The 25,077-nt window shown below is 38.2% G+C and overlaps 1 protein-coding gene across 6 annotated transcripts in view; it reads left to right on the forward strand.

The window, feature by feature from the left end:
- FHOD3 (formin homology 2 domain containing 3) overlaps nt 1–25,077 on the forward strand; it is a 384,381-nt gene that overhangs the window by 332,535 nt on the left and 26,769 nt on the right. For all 6 annotated transcript variants that reach the window (XM_033076601.1, XM_033076348.1, XM_033076416.1 and 3 more), the window contains 5 exons: nt 3,081–3,263; nt 8,825–8,944; nt 9,421–9,582; nt 19,532–19,722; nt 21,253–21,445. In XM_033076601.1, coding sequence (XP_032932492.1) covers nt 3,081–3,263; nt 8,825–8,944; nt 9,421–9,582; nt 19,532–19,722; nt 21,253–21,445 — 849 coding nt within the window. The remainder of the gene's footprint in view (nt 1–3,080; nt 3,264–8,824; nt 8,945–9,420; nt 9,583–19,531; nt 19,723–21,252; nt 21,446–25,077) is intronic.

The following is a 25,077-nucleotide window of genomic DNA, read 5'->3' on the forward strand; positions in this document are numbered from 1 at the left end:
TCGATCTGAATATGAAGAAGAACTTCTTTATTGTGCAGATGACTGAGCACTGGAACAAGGTGCCCAAAGAGGCTGTGGAGTCTCCCTCACTGAAAATATTCACAAACCATCTGGTTGCAATCCTGTGCCATGTGCTCTGGGATGGCCCTGCTTGAGCAGGGAGGTTGGATCATTAGTCCCACTGTGGTCCCTTCCAACGTGACCCACTCTGGATTCTGTGTACTGGGAAGAGCAATATGAACTAATGATTGGACTCTAAGCTATTTGTGATTTAATGGTCACATCAGATTCCAGTAACCTTCTGCCCTGCTGTGATTTTATGCTGCTTTTACTGTTGGGGTTTTTTTGTTTTGTTTTGTTTTTTAAATAATAGAAATAAAAACTAAAATAATAATAAAGTGGCAGATGGTGTACTCATCAGTTTCCAGCACTGAACAAATGGTTCAACTTAGTCATGGAGTGGAAATCAAGAAGAAGACCATTTCACTACTTTCTCAGGGGCACACTAAAAATGATGACAGCAGGATCAGAATCAGTGGCCCAAGCAGATCAGGAGTGCTGGTGTAAACTGTTGTTATGGAGGCACTTGCACCCTGGATGGTGTGAGACCTGCCAGCAGCTCTGGCCCCACCAAGGCATGGCTTTCAGCAGCTGCTGATCTTCAGCAGCTGGCACCACAAGCAAAGGCTCTTTTGCTTGGCATATTCTGTTTCACATAGTACGGAACGCAGCACAGCAGCCTTGCAGAACTTGGACTTGAATGATTTTTGTCAGCTCCATCTATCTTGTGGTGTTTATATAAAGCTCAAGGAGGAGGAGAGTCCCTTTAAAAATAAAGCTTACTGTTTCTTTGCTCTCTTTAAAATGCCCTAAAGCAGTGCAAAGTCTGGAGTGGAGGCATCGCCCCGCCACAAAATACTTGTGGGATCCCTGGGTGGCTGCCAAAAGTCCTAGTTATTTGCAAGAGGTAATTGAGAATACTGCTGCAGTATTAGCCTTCAAAAATGCATCAGAAGCATTTTTACATCCATCACATGGCTACTGCTAAACTCTCCATGTATGGATGTTCAATATGATCCTATTTGCAAGCTGCCCTGTCTCAGCTGAGGGCATGTTGGCTTCTTCTTGTGGAAGAGAGGAGTAGGCACTACAATGCCTGACTTCCTCAAGGGACACTGCAAAACACCTTTCTTTATGAGTTTCAGGCTCAGTCTGGGTTTTTTGTTGTTTTTTTTTTTACAAGCTTTTTTAGATGAATATTGGTTCAGAACTGAGACCATGAAGCAGCTACTTATAAATCTAGTTTTATGTTAGGTATGATCCAAGGTACAGATTTCAACATGTCTGGGTGGGTGGATGGATGGATAGATGGATGGATGGATGGATGGATGGATGGATGGATGGATGGATGGATGGCACATCTCAAAATCAATACACAAATGTTGTCAGTTGTTACACGTGTACATCAGAATATTTTCCAAGCAGTCCTTTTCAGTATAAGGAAAAGCACCAGAGTGTATTGAGGGATTTTCCTCCTCTTCTTTTTTTTTTTTTTTTTTCCTTTTTACTTAAGGTATTAATTTATTAAGGTGGAATCTTGAGTGTATAAACAAGAAGACTTTTTGTTTTTGTTGTCATTGTTTATAACAACAAAGAACAGGAGAGAGAGTCAATATTAACAGAAAAAAATGCTTCTTTATTAAAGTTTATGGAAGTCAGCAGAAGAAAATGGACAGTAATACAAATACTGTGGCTGAAATTAAATAAGTCCCAGCTCAACAAATTGAACATTATTTGCCTGCTTAACTCATGTTCTTTGCCTGATGGACCAGGAAAAGTCTCTTGCTCCTTATCCACACTTAGCTCCAGTGCTGTACACGCAGCCAGGGGAGCTATCGGCACTGGGGGCAGTTGTGCTGCTCTGATGAATTGGCTATGTCCAGTGCTGGAACAAGGCTGTAGTTTGGATTGGCAGGTCTGATAGCTCTTTGGCTGTATTTTTATTATTCTCTCCTCCCCTTCAAAACAGCCTCTATCATTATAGACGGCTACAGCGAAAACATGTCATTCCTGAAATGAATAAACATAAGTTGTGTTAAAAATCTGCTTTGCTTTAAGGGGGCGTTGATCAGTAGGGTAAAGACCTCAACATATCTGATGCTTTTATGTTGTTTTGCTTTTCTTTTTTATTTTGAAGTGCATTTACTGTGTTAAAAACTGTTTAAGGAGCAATACCTTAGAGAGCAATACTTTCAGAAGGAAAACTGCCACATTTAAACAAGCCTGTAAAATCCATGAATTAAAGGAAAAATTTAAATATTTTGAGCCACACTGACAACAGAAACTGAAAATATTGAGATCCTTTTTCAGATAAAAAATTTTAAAAGGCTAAATGTTATACAGTGCATGATTCAGCTTTGCATTCAGTGTGTGTTCCTTGGGAAGTTGTCATTTAGGATGAAAGCTTTAGGAGTGACCATGTCAGCTACAATAGTTTCCATTTTCCATAAGAAAAACAAAACAGACTGAACAAAAAGTAAGAAATTATGGCAACAGCAAGGGACAAGAGTATTCAAGTTATTCCTGTATACTTAAAAGTGTGCTAGAAAATTTGTAGATATTGGGGCTGAAAGGGACCTTAAAATCTAGTCTGACTTGCTCTAATCACAGACCACACAACTGTTCTCCTTCTACCTTTACTTCCATACAAAATATATAAAGAGATATTAAGTTCTGACTTAAACATAAGAAAGTTGATGAGATCAGTCCTAACCTATTTCCTTTCATCTCCTTCAGTGTTTTTTCCCATGATTAGCCATCTGTAGTGAATACAGATTTCAAAAAAATAAAAAAGCATTTTAATCCAGGTGCATTTTTAAACAAACTGCAGGTGTGAGATAGCAGTCTTCATTTTGCTTCCTCGTGCAGTGGATTCGTTCTTGGTTACTACTGTGCTGTCCTAATTTAACAGCCAAGGACTTGAGGACTTCTGTGGCTGCTGAGGGGTCAGCCGGCACCCAGCCCTCACACTCCTCCTCTCAACCCCACCAGTGATGCTTGCCTTTTGGTTCCCTGTACAGAAAATCCTGACCATGATCCCGACCGAGGAGGAAAAGCAGAAGATCCAGGAGGCGCAGCTGGCGAATCCTGATGTGCCCCTGGGCAGCGCCGAGCAGTTCCTTCTCACCCTCTCCTCCATCAGCGAGCTCTCCGCCAGGCTCCAGCTCTGGGCTTTCAAGATGGACTACGAGATAGTGGAAAAGGTGAGGGAAAGCACAGGGATGGGTGGATACTCTTCCGAGACTTTGCTTAATCTTTCCCTGACCTTGGTATTATATGCACGTTTTGAGGAAATGGTCAATGTGTTGCTTTTGTTTCAGTGGCCAACCAGGAAACAGCTAAAATGATCCTTCATAATCTCTTCCTTCTATATAAGAAAATTAAGAGATTATGTCTTCCTTCCTTTAATTAGTCACTAATGATATTGAAACAAAGAAGAGGGCTAAATCTCTGCTGCATCTTCTCCAGATGTTGTTATTCAGGAAATTCTTACTTCAGAGCAATGAGAATTTTTCTTTGGTAAAGACTGAGTGAGGACTATTGTATTCGTATATCATGAGAATATTGATCTTACATCCATTTGATCTAAGGAAAACACCATACATTAAGTTGCTTTTGTTTATAACTCTCAAAATTCTAAACAAAAGATAAAACAACTCAGCTTAGTCATGCACAGTTGTTGCCACCTTCTCCCTCGATGGCATTTATTCAAAGAACACTATAATTGGGGTGTCTGTCAAAAATGATAAATCACGGGCAAAATTTTTTAAAAAGAGGGTAAAATTTTGGTGCATAGATGAGACAGAATGAAACCATGTAGGGGATTTCTGATACTTGCTGCCTTTCACAAGGTCTTTCAGGAATCTCTGCACAGGAGCTTCCTTCTGGCGCATACCCCTGGCACTGCCATTAAAGCAGCTCTCTCCTCTACATATTAGCTTTGTGTATGTATCTGTGCACATACGTGTGCATTGAAAAAATCAGTATAACTTTGTGATATGGATTCTAAAAAGTGGGACATGCTTGTGAAAATGCCTTACATTTACCTAGGAATGGTTATTTAATGTGTTATGCAACAGTGGCTTGATTTGTAGGTGATACTGTCAAGATTACTCAACCGTTTTTTTAATTTTCTTACATGTTAGGACATGAAGTCACATGCATACTCAGGATTTTTAATTGGAATGTTTTAGTATTAGCCATTTACATTTCTGACTTTTATAGCAAAATACTTGTATCCAGCATGAATACTTTTCTGCCAGTTTGTTTTGTTGGTTGTTTGGTTGTTTTTTTTCATACTGGTACAGCTACTTATTCAGCTTTGAAGTTACCAGAAGGCTAAATTGTACCTTTCATGTAAGCTGAGTCAGCTGTAGCTATTAATCTCTGGATATATCTAGAATTTCTAGTGTCCTCTCAATCAAAAAGCAGTATTTGAAGCACTGCTAAAAACTAAAAAAAAAAGAGAGTTTTCCTTTTGTCACAAAGTTAGTTAATTTATTACCAGCTAAAATCCATGGAGAATGGGTGCAAGTACAAAATGTCTCAAATACTTACATTACTCAAAGAAGCAACAGCTGTAGTGAAGACAAAACTATCATTTTTATCCCTATTGGAAGGTAGATAGGACTGAGCACAGTACTTACCATAAAATGGTACAGGAAGTAACATGTGATAGCTGTAATAAAGTGTGAGCAGCACATGATAAGCCTAACAGACAAGCTTAGATAGGACAGACAGCTTGACTCTTGGGTGAGGACAAAGAAACAGATCAGACATCAGGGGTGCAAGGGGGAGTGAGCACCTGGGTGTCTTCAGTAACGAAAGGTTAAGGTTTAAGTTCCAGGTAACCAGTAAATGTACACGTTATTTAGACCAAAATAAGATGCTGTGATACTCGGTTTTAAAAAATTAAGTAATTTTCATTAGTGATTATGACAATAAAAGAAACTCTTGAGCTGCTAACATTCTTATGTTCTTCTTCTGTTCTTGAAACTATGTTTTTGCAGATCTTTCTGCTAAAGGGCAAACCCTCCATGAAACTTAGGTCCCAAAATCATTTAGCTACACAACTTTTGAGCTTATTTTTTCTTTTTTTGGTCTGGCATTTGTGTGATCTTTTAAAATCTCATTTCGTGATAAGGAAAATTCATAGTAGTTCAGAATTCACTAATTCAGTCATATTATTTACCAAACCACACATATATTTTATGTAAGATATGAATGCCATTATTTCCATGAGGCTGGAAGTTTTAAATGGTCCCTGTTACCTGCAGTGTGAAATACCTGAGTTCTCATACATGCTAACCTGCCAAGAACAGAGTTCTGCCTGAGTAGGTTTTGGCTTCATCTCTGTTCAAGAGATGGATTAACTGATACATTGTTTATGTTCATGAAAAGCTTTTCAGACATAATAAGAGAAATCATCTTTCTTAACTTGAATTTAATTGACTGAAACAAGTCAGGGTATATTTGCAGGGAACATCCTCAGACTGCAAGAGGCTGAACTGGATGAATAAATACTCACTCTTTGCACTTCATAGAAAATTTTAAAAAGAAAAAACCCTTTCTGAATTATTTGCTTGATAATGTGTATGCTACTTTGAAATGTTAATTTAAATGCTTACCAAAGGTGGTTAGCAGAAGAATAAGTTCTCTCATCTTCCCTTTGGTATCCTAGTGTAAATGCACAGACAAAAGAGGTTAAAAAAATTGCACTGCTTTACTACTCATTCCTCATATGGAACTACTTATGATGCAGATATTGTCAAATTTTATTATCTCAAAGGGAAATTAAAGGTCTTTTAAAAAGGAATAGAAACTGATTTTTCTTTTTATTAAGATCACTGCAGACAAATATATCCTTTTTGCTGACAACTCAAAAGATCACAAAATTAATATAAGCAGGTGTAGAAATGAGAAAAGCACAATGAGATGAGTTCCTTTGTATATGTGCATCAAGTATTTATCAGGCATTATGAGGTGTCTTTCAGACAGAAGTTCTGGACCAATCCTCAAATTTCATTCAATCCTAATTTTTAGCTGAAAAATAAAAATGTGGTATCCAAAGATATGAAGTAGCTTCTCCTTGTCTATCTGCCCTCTTTAGATGGAATGTGAGTTTTATAGGAAGCAAAGAGTATGTAAATTTGAAAAAATCAGAAATTTCTCTGAGTGTTCAGTATCTTGCACACTCTTTTTTATTGTTTTTTTAATCCTACAATAAAATAAGAAATAAAGACTACAGTAATTTCATGATTATAAGCCGCACCTGATTGTAAGCCGCACCTTCGGGTGTTGGCAACATTTAGGTCTTCGTCCCCATATAAATTGCACCGGATTATAAGCCGCATTTTTGTTAGCAGTGAGGACCTACGTGCAACAAAGTAACAAATTAGTAACAAAATCGCAGGGTTTACTGGCAGGTGCTCAATTTGCAAACATTTTTCATGGATCGGGGTAGCCTTTAAACACAGCCTAAAGACTAAAACAAATATGGAGAAAAATCACTCACTTTTATTAAACCTGCCGGCTCCACTCTCCCGCAGGTGAGGGGAGGGCATAGCCCAGGCGGGAGAGGGCAGCGGGGTTGGGCGAGCTGGGGACCTGCTGCCCCAGGCTGTCAGAAGCGGTGGGGGCTTCAGACGGGAAAGTTTCCTGGCGAGCGACGGAGCACCCCCGAGCGCTGTGCCAGCCCACCCTGGTGCTGGGGTGGCCCCGGCACTGGGCAGGCCCTGCTGCTCGCTGGCCAGGCCAGTGCCCTGCCCCGGGCGCTGTGCAGCAGTCAGTGGGAGCGCGAAGCCCAGGCTCACTGGTTTCAGGGGCTGCAAGCCCGGCGGAGCTGCCCAGAGGGGCCCTGCGGGTGGAGGTGCCGCCACCCGGCTACTGCCCCAGGCACTGCGTGGCAGCAGGCGGGAGTGCAGAGCCCGGGCCCGCCAGTGTCTGCGGCGTGTATGTGGGGCGAGCGCGGCACCATGCCGGGGGCAGCGAGCCCAGCGGAGCCGCAGCGGGCAGAGCCACGGGGCCTTGGTGTGCCCGCAGCACCACACAGCCCCAGGCGCAGGCTGGGCGGGCACGCGACGGGTGGTTTGAGGGATGGCGGGGTCGGTGGGGCTCCGCAGCTGCTGGGGCTCTACGACTCTCACAGCTCGCACTTCCGGGTTGGCAAAATTCATAAATTCATTCATATATTGGCCGCTCCTGAGTGTAAGCCGCATTTCCAAGTTTGGACCAAAATTTTAGTCAAAAGGTTGCGGTTTATATTCGTGAAATTTCTGTAATTATAAATGTGTACTATATGCATGAAAGTCTAAGCTCAGATAACTTGTTTAAATAGCTAAATGAAGGGTTCAGTATGGCCTGGTTTGGAAGCCTCTTATGCCACCTTTTTATTCACCTGGAGAATGTTTTAACTAGTGTTTTAGGAATTGTTTTTTGGCAGGTTGATTGGTCTAAATGAAATAGTTCAGAAGCCCATGTTTACCACAGATTCAGAGCAGTTTGAGTCATCCCATAGCACAACAAAACAAACTAAATCAACTCTGACTTTAAAGCAACTCAAAGAAAATTGTGCAGCAGTTTCATTTTAATTCACTTTGATTAAGTGTTGGATTGTTTAGCACCTCTCCTCTGATGTATAAACTGCTTAGCTCACTATCTCATCTCTAAATTTGTCTTGAATTTGCCATATTCTTTTCAAGAAACAAAGTGTTCCGCAGGGACTAGAAATGTGTTTAATTCATCTTTTATGGTAAAATATCATTGCAGTTGTTGAAGGAGCGATTGTATGTCTCCGAGAAAGTGAAATTCTCAGTTATTTTGCTTCTTAGTCTAAAATAGAAGCTTAATTTTGGCTTCTTGGCTCATAAAGAGTATAACAATTTGTGAAATTGGGGAAAAACGTCTCCCTGCCTATGGAACAGGGGTTGGAACTAGGTGATCTTTTCCAACACAAACCATTCTATGATTCCTTGAAAAGAATGCTGCTCATGGATGCTTAGAATGGCATTTGAAGATAGAAACAATGTGAACTGTGCATACAAAATAAATAACTCTGGGCCTCACACAGAGACATAGAAATAAGTTCTGTCAACTCAATTACCCTCACTCTCTTCTTTTGAACTCTCTGATGTAGTTCACTTCCTGAGGTAATGGAACAGAATTTATGATTTCAAGCCTTACCAGTATGCATATCTATACTCAGATAACATGTGTGGATGGAAGATGCATTAAATTAAAAGATCAAAATGAGACTATTTGTAAGGCTTGATGTTTACAGTAGATTTTTTTTTTCAGTTTTAAATTCTCACATGCACAAAACCATATCTAAACACAGAAGCGGCCATCATTTGAAGAAAGCTGTAGGGTCAATCTATAAATGTTAAGTCAACAAGGTTTCTAACGTTTTCCATTTGTTGTTCTAAGATTAGAAAAAATACTTTTAAGAAGCTTTTTTATAATTTAGGGCTTTGGTGTGTTGCATTTAAGTGAAATGCAGCCGCATTCTCCTGTTTAGAAACACGGGATAGTCCCCTGGACAAGTAGGGCAATTGCATACATAAAGGAACAACAGTAGGAAAATATTTTATGTACTTTTTTTTGCTGTCCTTGCATGTGATTTATTAGATGGAACATGGAAGAAAGCCAGCACACATGGCCAGTTTACACTCTGCAAGACGCCAGTTCAGGAACTTTTTGCAGTAATTAATCTAAACCATAGAATTTAAAACTAACCTTCACTTTCTTGTTTCTGTTCTTATGGTAGGAAGTCGCAGAACCACTGCTAGACCTGAAGGAGGGAATGGACCAACTGGAGCACAATAAAACTTTGGGATTTATCCTTTCTACTCTACTAGCCATTGGGAACTTTCTGAATGGAACCAACGTAAGCCTGATGTTCCAGCATTTCCCATGGAGCTTTTTCCTTCAAAAAACCAGAAGTCAAAACCATTGTGAAAATTGCAACCCACTATTTATTTTGTACCAGAAAAGTAATTTAAGGACTAGAATGTGCTTTTATTGTGCGTTAGGGTGTTCTGTGGTGTGTGTTGCCTCTTTTCAACATAATCTGAAGGAAATGTGGAGCTAAGCACTATTCTAATATCACTCCCTAAAGTGTACTGTTGATGCTTTGCATTCAGAGTGTGAGAACTGTGTCATGGGTCATTTCACTGCAGATGGACTGATTTTAGGCCTAGTCTTCAGCAAGTTAAAAATTAATAAAAGCAGTAAGTTTCCTCTCCTGTAGGATTGTTCTTCTTTCCCCTCTTCCCCTTGTTGGTCATCATTTTTGTGTACTAATCTGCATGGGAAGGAGTAAGCATTTTTATTTTTAATTTCTTCCTTTTTTTCCCTTTACAGGCCAAAGCTTTTGAGTTGAGCTACCTCGAGAAGGTTCCAGAAGTCAAGGACACAGTGCACAAACAGTCCCTCCTGCACCATGTCTGCACTATGGTGGTAGAAAAGTTCCCAGACAGCACTGATCTTTATTCAGAGATCGGGGCCATCACTAGGTCAGCCAAGGTATGTCCAGTAGGTAAACATGTCTACATGTACACATCTTTGAAGTGAAATATTTAAGATTTTATGCTATTCTTTGATTTTTTTGGATCCTCCCTGTTTGCAAAACTGTTTATGAATGTGTGTTCATTGTGTCATTTGCACTGAATTTGAAAGATGCCAGTACTCCCTCTTTTGAACTTTATTTCTGTCACAAGGTTCTCTTATCTCTTGTGCACTCTTAGGCAGCTATTGGTTATGACAGCCATTTTAATTTTATGTACATTATTAATGTATATAACTATTAGGAACTATTTTCAGGTTAAAATTTTATTTGACCAGTATCTTCAAATATATTTATTCTGTGGTTTGGGGGAATCTCTTTGTTAAGGCAGCTGCCTGATTGTATTTTCAATCCAATTTTTTTTTTTTTATTTTTTTTTTACTAATAAAATTGTTTCCATAATTAAGGAGTCCTTGAAATATTTGGTTTAACTCACAGAATTACAGAATGGCTGGGATGGGGTTTTGAGCATCTCCAGAGAAGGGGACTCCAGAGCCTCTCTGGAAGCCTGTTCCAGTACTCTGTCACTATTGAAGTAAAGTTTTCTACATTTTACTACTCCTTTTCTGTCCTTCTCCTGAAAATAATGTTCCTGGTTAGGCATTAAGGAACCTAAATAGAAATAAAGGATGTTTGTAGCAGCACCTCTTGTCAAAGAGTAGTAGTTCCCTGGTTAGTGCATATGTCTGGTCAATGGCTCAATGGTGTATGGAGATTACTTATTACTGCTGTGAGCAGGCATGATAGGAACACTGTAAACTCACTCTTAAATCTCTCAGTGTTGGATTTTATTAATAACCCTTAAAAATAGTACATTACTTGATTAATTGAGTAAACACGGGAGATAGCAAACATAAAGATTCTCTTTAGGAGTCATGTCTCATGGAAATGGCTATAATTACTGCCCAAGACATTTGTATAATACAATTTTTTTTTTTAATTGCAGAAATTAAATCTTTTTTTGGCTCCTAATGCAGTTGTTGCAACAATGAATTCATAATCCGTTTTTTTCTGCTGTTCAATTTGCCAGTTTCAGGATTTACTATCTGAATATACTGGTCAAAATATTTTTTCTCTTTAATTATTTCTTTCCAACTTAGGTTGGAAAGGATCTCTGGAGGTCATTTGATCCATCACCCTTTTCAGTGCAAGACCCAATTAAACTAGGCTGCTCAGATCCTTGTTTAAGTCTTAAATTACCCTTCTATATGTATGTTTTTGTTTTTTTTTTAATGAGACCATTTCCACACTTTTCCTCCATCTTACTTTTTTAGAATGTGTTAAACAATAGTAAGTACATTATTCCAGCCTCTCCTTGTCAGTGTTGTGTCTTACTGTGTTTGTCCCTTCTGCTGCCTTTTGTTAGATGATCTGAGATTTTCTCTGTGTTCTTTGACTGCTGCTACCCTTTGGACATGTGTTGACCCAGGGCAGTTCCCAAGGACATCTCAGCAGTTTCCTGAGCTGACAGAGCATTCAGAACTTCAAATGAGTTGGAAACTGCCGTGGACTGTCCACTTCATTGCAGTCTACAGCACTGACCATCATCTGCTGAAGATTTATTGCTTATCTCTCAAACCCCTAATAATCTTCAGTCAGGACTAATCTGAATTATTTCCTGCCATCTGTAGATTTTACCTCTGGACGTGCTTCCTTGTTTCCAGATAATTTTGAAATACGAAGTACAAACCATGAGACGTCTGCTGTTCTTTCAACAAATGAGAATTAATGTGTATTCCTTCTTTTCTTTTGCCCTCTTTACCTCACAATTCATAGGTGGCCTCCCATGAGGCTCTTGAAAAGATTTTGAAATTTAATTTTCTTTATTTACTCTTATCTATTCCCTATTTTACAAAAATTCAGAATATAGTGTTTATGTATGAAGTTTCCTGTCACTCATCCTTTCAGCCAAGTTACCAAATACAGTAATAAAACCTCGACTTCTGCATCAACTTCTCTGCTTTTCTAGGGATAAGCAAAAATTTTGCTATCCTCTGACTCTCTAAGTTACCAAGTACAGTTTCATATATATTCGTACTCATTTTAGCCAGTGGCTCAATTTCTTTATTTTAATTGATGTCAGAATTATTGTATTCTACTTATTTACTGCTTTGTAAGGTATCATCTCTCTCCAGCGTGTGTTTCGGCTAGTAAGGTTTCAAATCTTGCTATTATTAGTTCACGTCTATTAAAATTATAATACAGAAAAAGGAAAGAAGGACCAGATTAGGTTTTTCCCCAACATCCTCTGTGGTGAAGTTGGATGAAAAGAAGACATCTCGCTTCCCTTCTCTAATTTTTGTCTTCCTCAGGTTTTTTTATCCCCAGTGATCCAGGACCTCCTACATATTTTCTTTTTTTTTTTTTTTTGATACCATAAAGGAATTTGTGGCTTTTGTTTTATATCCTTAGATATTTCCTCTTTAGATTCCATTTCTTTTCTCCTAGTTTTTTTCTTGTACAACCCATACTTAGGCTCTGGTTTATTGCCTTCAGCGAGTTTGGTTTCTCATGTTTGGAAGATTTTAACTTTCTCTTAAGTTTTTGTTTTTATTTTTAATTTGAGTGATTCTTACTTTCTTAGCATTTAGGTATATTGGTTTCTCATTTCCTGCTTCTTCTCTTTGCTAAGAAGTTATTTTCCTTTTTTCTTAGATTGGGATCAAATTAATCACTAAGAAGGAAAATTATCACAGAAGAGAAGAACCTTTGTTTTCCAAAATTCTCACCACCATGTTATGGTGTTCTCCCAAGTGGATCTTCTGTTTTTCAGTCATAGAAAGTGGAAGAAAGCTTAACTTACTGCTGTCACTTAAAAAAAAAAATTAGGTCTAAGAGCATGCAAAATTGAGCACAGTCTTTCGGTCTGTGGTTTGCTAATCCAGTGGCCCTGCCCAAAGTGGAGAAAAATCTGAAAGGGCCAGACAAAATCACATTAAGAGAAATTACAGCCTTAACCTTCCCCGTGTTGCCCAAGGTCTCCCTCCTTGGGATGTTCCTGCATGTGTTAAACCACTGATGGATTACTGTAGCAAGCTCTATTCCCACTTGATCATAGCTGCCACAAATCAGAGTTAGGATGTGGAAACCATCCAAGCTGCCCTCTTCCAGGACATGTTCACAGACAGGCGAAATCTTGGTTTAGGAAAACTGACAGGAAAGGAGAACTAATATTTCACTATGGATTAGGCTGTATTTTGAGCTCCGTTTTGCTACAAACATCTTTCAGAAACCACAAAGGCTAAACAATCTCCATCCTGTAGATAAACAGAGATGCCCCTTCCCCTGAAATGTGCATCATACAAGAATTTCCTGAGCATTAGTTCATGAAAAAAACCCCAAAACATAAAGAAAACAGAGCTAGAAAGACCAGAAAAAAAAATGAAATAGTTATTGCAAAACTTGTGGCTTTTTACTGAAGGGGTGAAGTCATAAATGGCACCAAAAAAAGTCACAAGTGAAAAAATTGGAGAAAAAATAGAATTCTAGATAAATAAAGGTATTTATAAAGCCGTGCATAGCACTGATTATTTAGTATCACATGATTAAAATCACTTGCCCTTTTTATTTTCTTGATATTGTAATTTTTTTTTCAGTGAAGTTGTACCAGAACTGATGTACCTAATACTGAAGCAGACCCTTAGATTTCTGCAGTTAAGCTTGAGTGTTGCTCCTAGAAATTTCCTTAAGAAGCAGTTGCCTCAGCCCCAGTATCTTCTCTGTTAGTGAATAAAAAATGTGTCCTTATTAAAAATGTTCATCTTCTCTCTCTAACCTATAAATATTTCCCCTGTGCAATGAAAGCTGGCCAGCTCTATGGAGTAAACTATAATTGTCATTTTCTTCCCCAGATTTTAATTTGCTTGCAAGGTGTCAAACTTCTGTCTGGTTTTTAACCCCTACAGCAAGACACTTGGGCGCAGGACACTCACAGCTACTAGGCAGTGGAGAAGCAGACAGATTTTAAAAGTAAGAAATTGGAAATGTTAGCAACACGGGAAGGGGTAAGGATTGCAGATAGGAAAGAACTTAGGATGAGCCTAAGGCATACAAAGGAGACAAGCAAACTTGCAGCTGCCTGTCCTCTGAGGACCTTAGCAGGGAGGCATGAGGAGAAAGGAGCTGGCTGGAACACAAGTGACATTTGACATGCTATAGCTTCTGCTTTATACTTTGGGAAACAGAGAAAGGAAAATCATGCTGCCTCCCATACTCTTTCAGTGGGGTTTCTCTTGCCTCGTTTGACAGAAAGTATTTGTGTGCAGTTATCATTCAAGTATGTTTTCCCTATATTATTTCAAACAAAAATAAATGCCAAAAGTCAAATTATTTTCCATGGAAAAAAAACCCAGGAATGCAAGGTTTCTTGCGGTCATTCCTTGTGATGCCAGCAGCTGCCCCAGATCCTGGCATGGGCTAGCAGGAGCAGAGGTGAAAGTAGAGCAAGGAAAGGCAGATCCTGTTGGTTGCCGGGCATACTGGGGCAAGGGGAGCAAGCTTCCATAGCAAATGAGACTTTGAGGTTGTTTTTCAAAGACAGCAGATGAAGTTTAGCATGTGCCTGGCAGTATTATGGTGTTTCAGTAACATTGCAGGTGAAATGGCTGCAGGAATTGTTGCAGGTGACATAATACCATCTGAAGGGACCTATGCCACCACTGTGTGGTACAGCTCCCCTTTGTCCCAGGTTGTGGGAACTGCCATACAGCATCTGAAAAATGATTCCATGTAGGATTAGGTCCCATTAGGATATTGTTTAATGAAGTAAAATGCAGTAGAGATGTGTATATTATTGGGCAGACTCATCTGGTCATATCTCAGTAAGGACCTCTGCCACCTTTGTCCTTTAATTTTTCATTAGTGGGTTGATTCAAGTGTTCTCATTTCCAAAATTATTTTCATAGGATGCCACCTCTTACAGTAGAATTAGAAATGTCTGGGTAGAACCTTCTTTATGTATTACTTGCTTTAGAGAGCTGGCATCTATCTGGCTTAAAATGCATGCCCACCGTGTGCAAGTCAGACTAACAAGGGTCTTGGGATAATTCCTGTAACGCTTGGTGAAGGAAGCCAGTGTGGAAATATTCAAGGAGACAGAGTTTTGAATGTACGCCACAGAAGGTCGCTGCTCTCAGATGACAGTGTGTTTGCAAGGAGCAATTCTCAGAATTTCCTTTGGCACTGAACCAACTCAGGAAAAGAGGAAGATTTCATGTTCGCTGCCAAAATGCATCCCTGTAATAATGTGAGAATGAACGGTCTGACCCTAAATTATAAACAGCTCAGACTAGACTGTGGTCTGCTGCAGAAACTGTCTTGAACTTTGAAAAGAGAAAGCTTGTGTGTGGTTATGTATATCTTTCTATGAGGTACTATAAAATAGTTGTCATTTTATTATACATTTAAGGCAACATGTCATTGTGTAAGCATCAATCTTCTCTTAAATGCGCCTTGTGACTAAGATAAAAATGCAGAGATCCAGGTCTTCCTTAGAAAATAACTGGATTTTATAAGTTCACCACTAAAAGGAACAAGCTATAGCAGTAAACAATAGAGTATCAAACAATAGAAATCTTATACAAGCGTAGCTGAGGCTATGTAGTATGTTATTCGCTGGCCTTCAAAGCAAAACTTTGGATACAGTGACTTTGAAAAGAAGTGCTTCACCAGTTTCCATTCATTTACTTGTTTTGGGGATTTTTGGTGCAATCAGTTGTGACATCTTTGACCCTGATGAAGAGCTGAACGTTAACACAGGAGGCGGGAAACGTGAGTGCATTTAGGTGTAGCATCTCTGACTTTAGGATGGTTTTGTACTTGTAGCAGTGGGGGAGCTTAGCCCAAAGACTAGAGGAGATTTAGCTGGAAGAGGAAACGTGTTTGTAGAGCACATTCCAACTAAGGGAAAGCTGAAGAAAAATGACCTCTTATCTCACAGTGGCTGCAGTTGTTTGCAGTGCCTGGCAGTGCATACCTGGAGTTGTATATGCTACCCTGGGGAATATATAGTGGAAGGCACTTTAATTCCCAATGTTACCTCCAAACAGTCATTCCTCTCTCTCCCAATAAATAATAAAGTGTGCAATTCGTGTGTTGCCATGAGGTATTCATGGCCACACAGAGGAATAACATCCCAACCCGTGGATCAGAAAGGCTTCCTGATCCATGTCCTGCCTGAATAATTGGAGCATGGTCTAGTATTCATGAATGAGAAAGTTTTAAACTTTTATGCATGGCATGTGATATTGGATGGAGTTGAACTTGAAAAAAATAGGCCTTGTAAGGACCAGTGTTCAGGGAACCAGAACGAGCAGGGACATAAATGCTGAGCATTTATGATGGTAGTAGCAGTTTTTGAGTCAGGTGAGAACTGTCTGGAAAGTAGGTGTGCCATGAGGTACTGAATTCTCAGTCCAGTGGAATGAGAAACTTGGTAGAATTCTTTTTTCTTTTTTTTTGTTATTTGTGGAAAAGTCATCTGCTTCTATGGTAACAAGCAGTAAATAGTGATATAGAGTGATTAAAGTGAATTTTGTTGTTTCTGGCGTGTGGTTGGAAGATTTTATTCTTTGGTCTGAGTCATTTGTGCAAAACATGGTGGTGTGTGAAATTGAAAAATAGATTTTTAATTCTAAAGTTGCCCATTAGTGAATTTAGGGCAGTGGTTTGCTGAGGCTGACTCTGCAGGGCTTTTGTCTCATAAACTTGCCTTTGCATTCTGTTTGCATATAGGGCCTCTGACTACTCCTCTCTGATAAAACAGTGTCTACTAAGGCACTTCTCAGAAGACTGAACAGTGTGCCTAGCAAGAGATTTCACAGATACCAATTGTTCTGAATACTTTTTAGCTAGTGTGATTGTGAATGGAGAGGAATGTGGCCAGAGAAAGGAGGAACATATCAAAAATATCCCAGAACCATTTAGAAAGTTGTTTTTTCTAAATTGGTTTACAAATTAAAATAAACATTTCATAATGTTTGAAAGAAAGGACATTCCTATTTTGCATAACAGCCTAAGGCCACTCATTCTTTTTCCTGCAGAAAAAAAAAAAAAACATGTATTAATTTAAAAAAATTTAGCAGAAGGTAGCTATGCAGGGCCAACAAGCTGCATGTTTTTTGCACATATATGTATTGAGGAGGAAGAATAATGTATGTTTCCATCTTCCTACAAATCCTTGGGCCAGGTACAACATCTGTATGCTACCGTCAAGCAAGAAAGCTGTAATGACTATTTCAGATTACTGCTTCCTTTTATTCAGTGGAGCATAGTTATAAAATAATGCCACAGCAATTCTTATCTGAGCTCTCCTGGAGCCACAACTCACCTGATTTCCTTAGTCCCACTATGACCATCCAGCTGCAGGCAAGAATTGATGCATCTTTCCTCTCAAGAAAGAAAGAACAAAAAAGAGGATCCATGTTTCTCTACTATTATTAATTCCTATAGTAAAGTGTTGGAAATAAGCACATAAATCACAAGGTGCAATCCATGCTCCCTTGGCAATGCTGTGTGAACTGATAAAGAGGTAGTATGGTATTATAAATGCCTTTTTATGTTTCCTTTATGTATAATATATTGAATAATTGTCATTATTATTCCACACAAGTTTTTATTCTCCTTATCATGTGAACACATGACTGGGGATCTCTTGTAGCTGGGATTTCTCATCACTCTTACTCCTGTTATATTTGTATATAACACCCTAAGCAGAACCACAGACCTGGAGCAGACTGAAAGTAATGGATTCGATGTCTGCAGACAAAATTGGCACTGGTGAAATAGCATTTCATAGATGGTATAAATGGGTATCACGAGGACTTTTTTTGCAAGTGTATTCATTTCTGTCCAAGTGACCAAACACTAGAGAGTCAGCAGACAGAGATTTCATGAAGGTTTGGCACATTCTTTCAGGTGCTGTACAGTTTGCCCATGGGGAATGCACAGGTACATTATCCTATATTGGAGTTCCTACTTTACTTCTTCCAGGAGTCTACAACTTCTGCTCGAGTGCACTATGCTTCACAGAGTTTATTCCAGGAGAGCTCAGATGGTGTTCTTCTTACTGCAGTCTCCTTAGGACTTCCATAGAGGACTGAATTTTTGTTTGTGCTCAAAAAACTTGTGGGTGTCGTTAGCCCAATCTGCCAGCCCCTGTCCCACCTGGAACTTCCCTCTCTTGTGAATGTGCTGACTGTTGGCAGATTTCAAGGGGCCAGGAATTCACCACGTTCCCCCCAGATTTGTTGTTCTCCAAAGATGTTTCTTGAACCCCTATAGGCCTGAACCTCAGAGCTTTTTGGTAGATTAAAATTCATTCTATCATAAAATGTCATTAATTTAAATCTGTCAGCTACAGAGGCTGAGGCTTCCTCAACCAGGTTGGATAATTCTTACTAAGAAGACCTAAACTTTGGAATTTTTTTTTTCCTTAACAGGAATGCTAGTATTTTTTCCCCATGTGTGTTTTAGATACACCATCTGTGGAGAGCAGCAATGTGTTTATCATCAACAGTGAAAATACTGACCTGGAAAGGACTTTTTTTTTTTTTCAACATATGCATTGATATGGATATAAGGAAAGCAAATATCCCACAGCTGCTCCGCCTGCAGGGCTCTTCTGAATAGCAGAGTGGATCAAAGGATGTTTTTATTTCCTTGAGAGGAGGAAAAATTCATCACTTTATAAATCACAGCAAAAACAAATCAAATCAATACCAGGAGCTTTTTAATAATAATGCCTTTCTTATGGCTATTCTCAGTATAGGTCTCAGCAGTAGATGCTGCGCGCAGCTAAGAAGAATGAAATAAAACCTGCCCCTGACACTGGTTTTCATTTAGCATTAAGGAATTAACTGGAGTATGAGACTGTAACATCCCAAGCGCTGATGTGTTTAGAATCTGAGAGCTAAGTCTGTATTTTATAGCTTGAGTTCATTTGAACTGTGAAGTGGTATTATAAAATCATATTGTCCTTTCTTCAGAATTCCGGAGAATGTTGGGTAGTTTTATTTTTCTTATCTGTTGTGTGCTGTGGCTGGGTCATTGATGCACTTTGTTGAGTTGTTAGCAAGACGTCCTGAGTGTCTTCTGTAGAGTATTGCAATTTGAACACCTTTTTTGGTTGATGAATAAAAGAGAAGCTTTCCCTCACCTTCTGTGGAATGTGCTGGCTTCTATCCTGATGAATGTTACTGTAAGGTACAATCATTTATTTTAACTGTGTTGAGAGACTTTCAGAGTCGTTATATGATCTTGTTACAAGCCAGTAAATTTGTATTGTATATCAAGGGATGAAAGTTAGTGCTGAGATCACTAAATAACACATACATTCAATAGAGCTTTAAAAAATTCTGGCCCATGAATTTTGTGATTAGAACTAGATCATCTATTAGCAAGTCAGTGCATGACTGGGGAATAGATCCAAGTGCTTCCTAAAATGGAGAATTGTTGGCGGGGTGCAACAGTGAGCTGTAAACAGGGTATAAAAACCTTTGAGTAGTAGAGAAAAGGATTAAGAAAAAGAGAAAGTTTTGTATTACCTCAGAAAGAACTGAGTCATGCAGTTGCTTGGTGCAGACATGAAGTTATTAGCAAGGAAAAAAAACCACATCACAATATTTTATTGTCCCTTCTTTAGCTCTTAGGCCTCCAAGAATAAAACCAAATATATATGTATGCGTATTCTTTGTTTTTCAGTTTTCCTTACTAACATTATATGCCGAGACATAGTGTGATAAAGGTTTTTTTTATTGTTTTAGTACTGATTAATACTGTGAATTGATGTTGTGCTGCCACTACTTTGACCCTTTCATACACACAGATAGCATTGTTCACAGGTATCCAAGTATACAACCACAGTGTTTTCACTTCAAGTGTTACCTTTTCTTTTCCTTTGTCTTTTTCCAGGTTGACTTTGAACAACTCCAGGAAAACTTATGTCAGATGGAAAGACGGTGCAAAGCATCATGGGATCACCTTAAGGCTATAGCAAAACATGAAATGAAGCCAAGTCTAAAGCAAAAAATGTCTGAGTTCCTTAAAGACTGTGCAGAAAGAATCATAATCCTGAAGATTGTTCATAGAAGAATAATTAACAGGTACAGAATTATATTGATGACAGCAAGACCTTGATAGTAAATGACTTGATAGAATTATGACATCAGAAATATGTATTTTATAAGTATTTTAATGCCCATTCCTGCAAGGAATGTTGTCGGGTTGTAAGTGGTGCATACTTTGTTATAGTCTCTATTGAACAAAGATCCCCATTCTGGAAATTTCTATATTTTTTACTAAAAAAAACAATCATCCAGGCAATCATTAATTCCCAAGGTGTAATAACTATGTCTTTTGCCTCCTAGTCCCCAAAAGCTAGCAGCTTTGTAGTTAAGTTGATAGATTTTCTGTTTATCCCTGTTTTTTTTAAGAAGGCTTGGCTTACTGTCTGATAAACAAGAACAGACTGTAGCAAAAAAAATGAAGTTTTATTGACAAATTCATCATAAGCAGAAGCTGAAACCAGTCTTGTGCAATGAGTTATTTTGTAGGCAGAACCCCTCCTATTTGCAAGATCTTCAACTACATGTATTCTTATACTAGCTGAAAGCAGAATTAAGATTTCTCTCCTTAGGATTTGCAGTTAGGTTTAATGCAATTGTGAGAGATTTTCCAAATTCTGGATAATTTACAAATTGCTGTGGTCAGAATTAAGAACTGGATTCCAAATGATCCTAGGTTTGTGGATATACACTTGAGAAGTTGATTCGGCTCTTTTGTTTTTGTAATGACTTAGGGTTCATGCCATAAGTAGAAATCCCAATTGCAGTGGGAGTGAATTCATTAGTTTCCTGATGTGTTTATCATATGCATTGTGCAAGTAACAAAAATACACCCTTTAACTACTATGATAGTTCTTAAAAATGTTTTCATATACTTGCATCTTTCTAGGATTGGGAAGACTTTTTGTCCTCAGGGATGTAGATGCAGTTAAAAGGAATTCCCATACATTTTTACATATTCAGTGTCTTGCTGTAAATCATGCAATACAGAAGCAATAGTAAAAATTGCAACCAGTGCAAAAGCTCTGAATGCCACAGAAGCAATAAAACTGTGAATTGAGAATGTCCCAAACTAATGTACTTGGTAGATAATATAATTTTATGGTCAGTTTTGTGAACCAGAAATTCTTCCCTTCTTGTGTTTGCTAGCCTGTAAATCTGCATTCTTCTTGTCTAGACTTTGCCCAACATCCTAACAGCCTCTTTGAAGTTCCTTAATACAAATAAATAGAATTGAAACTTAATAAATATTTTTTCTATAACTGAAATGAAATTGGTCATTCACGTGCCAAATTAGTCATATAAAGTGATGGAGTTCCATAAACATTTTATCTTCTGCATCAGCCTGGGAAAGTAGACTGGGATGAAGTTATCACAGGCTAGACTTTCATGGTTTTAATTATAAAACATACCAATGTTATGCAAAGCATCCATGAAAATTCTGTAGCACAAAGGAAATGATGGGAGCTAGTAAAGTAATAAATGGATTCAATGAAATATAGGGTTGTTTTTTTTCCAAGAGACCATCAATAAAGATTTTTTCCCATTTATAAATTCATTTTTTTCCAGGTTTCACTCATTTTTGTTATTTATGGGCCATCCTCCCTACGCAATACGTGAAGTCAACATCAATAAGTTCTGCAAAATTATAAGTGAATTTGCTCTGGAATACCGCACCACCAGGGAACGAGTTCTGCAGCAAAAACAGAAACGAGCTAACCACAGGGAAAGAAACAAGACCAGAGGGAAAATGATAACAGATGTAAGTGGCAAATGGCATCTTCCGTTGCATGGATTTTTAAAACTTTCTTTCACTGAATGTGGTATATGAAGTGTTGTTACTCTTATTTTTATTTTTAGAGGTTCTTGTGCTGTAAGTAATGAACTCCCCTCCTTAGAAGACCAAACTTGCGAGTCCTTGATTATGTATATTTTCTGCTTCATAAAAATGTATAGGACAAAACAAACTGAAATTAATTATCAAAAAAGAGCTTCTTTGTGTGCTGCACAGACAGTGTCCAGAATATCTAGAAGACATCAGGCGTCATATGTATCTGATCAGCCAAGAATAAGAAAAAGAAAAAAACCTAGAAATTAGACTCCTTATTAAGAACAAAATTTAGATGATGAATCATTGTAGCCATTTAAGTGATTTTAATGGATTTTTTCCTCCATCTTTGAATATTCTAATATAGTCCTGAGTCTTTATATTTTATCTGTTTTTTATGTCTGTGTGTATATATATGGACATATACATATATTTCATGTGCATGCACAGCAATTTTCTTCTTAACTTTAAAGCACAGACCAGCCAATTTTATGGTAACAGACTACTTTGGAATTCTGAAAGGATGTCCACAGTAGATGTTTACTCTGATATTTACTTTTTGATTACAAGATTGCATATTCATAGAATAAAGAATAAATTAAAATAAGATTAGTTTTCTCAGCATAATAGGTTTTAAAATCCCCTTGACTTTTTTATATCTTCTTTTTTTTTTCTTTTTTTTTTAAGTTGATGTAGTTTGGCTCAATCCAAATAGAGTTTTAAGAAGTGCCAGTACTTAATAAAAGTTTCCAGCTGTCTCAAAATCCAAATCTGGAGTCTCGATTAAATGCAAGTGTTTCATTGCATATGAAGCTACCACTGCCTTTGGCATGAAAAGCCCAAAGCTGATTACAGTTTTATGGCTCAGGCAACATGGATCAATAAAAATACATAAATACATATATATGTATTGGGACTGAAATTAATTGAGATTGTATTTAAGTCATTGACTCACAATCATTTGTAGATCTTTCCTGGCAATATCCTCTTTACATTTGGAAATCTGCCCCATCTAGAGAAAATGTTAAACCTGCATTATTATCAAAGGATTTTTTCTTTTGATATAGTCTCAGATTAAGCAAGAGGTTCTGATTTTATACAAAGGGTATAATATAGTCATGCAGATTTTCAAAGCTACCACTGGAGAAGTGAGATCTCTTTCTGCAATTCCTTCTTCATTTTCCCAATGTATTCTAAAGGAGCCAAAAGACAGCATTAACCAAAGAGTTTAGTAAATTAAAATTTTCATTCCTTCCTGCAGTTTTGACACTTTTTGCTGGTTTAAGCAAGACTGAGATGCAAAGGAGTTACTGTTTTAGTACTGTGTCCCAACAATATAATGTAGTGTATATGTATTATCTGTCCAGAATAACTGCTGTGGAGGACAAAAATCTTGTCTGTATCCCGTTCCTGCAGCAAATGTGAGAGGGAAAGGAGTTCTGGTCACTGGCAGCAAAGGAAGCAGAGGAATGGGACACTTTCAAACCAGAAAAAGTCTCAGGCTTGACAGGAAGTCAGCAAGGGGCAGAACCAGAAAGAATGGCCATTTCCTGAACATGAAGGGAAGGCATCAAGGCTTTTCCCAGAGCAATAGTACTATTGGAAGAAGATCTCTTGTTAAGCTCAAGATGGTGTTGAGATTTGGCAAGAATTAAATGCCTTCTGACAGCTAGTGTTACACCAAAAAATGTCTTGCAGATCTTAAAAAAGGGAGCGTATTTTGCCTATCACTAATTTATAATTATAGGACAGTCCTATTAGCTTGAAACCAAAAAGCCTACATGAGTAAAAATCAACAGTCTTTAAAACTGCCCTCACTGGAATGTTCTTTAAGGGAGTTCTTATTAATGTGGCCACATAGTTATTTCAGAACTCAGCTAAATCTCTTGACCATAGCCCAGTAATATGGCCTCATTTACCTTTTATTTGAACTGCAGTGTATGGTAAAACTGAATTGAAGTTGCATCAGACTATTTGTCACAGCTTCCTCTGAAAACTTCAAAGTTATATCTACCTCAAAACAAGTTTCCAAGTCAGCAGGATGGAAGATATTTATGTGTGAAGAATGATGAAAATGTGGAATTTTATTGTAGTTTTGTTTTGGCTGTGATTTGTATCTGGTCTTGATTTTCTTAGTGTTTTATGTTTGAAGGCTTGGAATGGGGCGATAGATCAGTAATGCATTGACAGTAATTCACTAGTTACAAAATACTGATAGAAGAAAGTTGAGATCTTGACATTGGAAAGAAATTCTTTGTAGAAAGTGATTATAATATGCAGTAGTACTATGGAATTTTACTTTCTGCTTTTGGTGTCCTAAAAGTCATGTGCAGTTATTTGAAATTTACCTCCCTCTCCTCTTGAAAGTTTCCTCAGGGTCTCTTTTTTATCACCTCACAGTATACTGCTTTTAGGCAGATGAAGAGGGATTTAAACAATAGCAGGAAAGGAGTAAGCCAGAAGCAACCCAGTTCTTAAGGAGAAGGTCTGTATCTCTTAAACCTTGTCCCCCCTGCAGACTTGGAAGGCAGAGGGTGCTGGCTCCTTGAGTGGAGAGTCTGCTGGCTCTTTGCATGGAGAACTTGCATCAGCTTCAACAACTACTCACATGGAGTAGGGCTGAGGAGCACAATGGGGAATATTTCCAGTCTTTCTTTCAGCCTTTTACCGCAGATAGCTTTGTGTTTATATGTTCTTTAATAGCTGAAGTGGACTCGGCACTGTCAGTTTAAATCTTGGTGAATGTTGTGTGGAGGAGAGGGGTAAGGAAAAGAGAAGATCAGTGCTTTGCTGCAGTTTCACAGGGAAAATTGCCTAGCCTCTGTAACCTTATATCTGGCTTTAGCCAATGATAGCACTCATTTCAGGCACTCTAAAAATAACAAGCAAGCAAAATAGGGAAGAAATGCAATTATAGATGCAAGTCTGAGCTTTTAAATTATTTTTAATAATAGTAGGTAATATAAGCATCTGTCTCTCAGATTTATGAAGCTCTGCTTTTTATGATACTTAAGAGTTTCAATTCCAAAATTGCTATGTAATAGACATAGTATTTTGAAACAGCAAATCCACTGCACAGAAATGCTAGCCTAAAGGAAAAATGTGAGGGCAGGAGGGAGGAGAGAGATCTGAAACTGTCCTGCAACATCCAATACTTAATGACAGAAGAATCAAATGGCCTTTTTTCCTTCAAATTAGCATCTTGTGTCTGAAAGTGGTATTCAGTATAGCAATATTCTTTCAGTGCTTTTTGATAATATTGCATGTTTAAAAAATCCTAGTTTATTGCTATTTCTCGGCATTTTTATAATGATGAAATGAAGAAGGAAATATGAGGCAGAATGTACACACCAGAGTAAGAACAGATTCCCATGTGAAACAAGGTTGATTTATTTATTTTGCTACTTTTACTCCTGTTGTCAGTATTTGCTAGAGGCAAATGCCTCTTCAGACATGGAAATATGAAGGGGGTGGTGAACTATACCTCCAGTGCACTGGAGTAGCTTTGGCTGTAGGACGGTGGTTCTAGGAGTGAGTACTCTGCTTGTGGAGCAGGAGAGGGAGAA

This window comes from Catharus ustulatus, chromosome 1, assembly GCF_009819885.2.
Source record: "Catharus ustulatus isolate bCatUst1 chromosome 1, bCatUst1.pri.v2, whole genome shotgun sequence".
Classification (NCBI taxonomy): domain Eukaryota; kingdom Metazoa; phylum Chordata; class Aves; order Passeriformes; family Turdidae; genus Catharus; species Catharus ustulatus.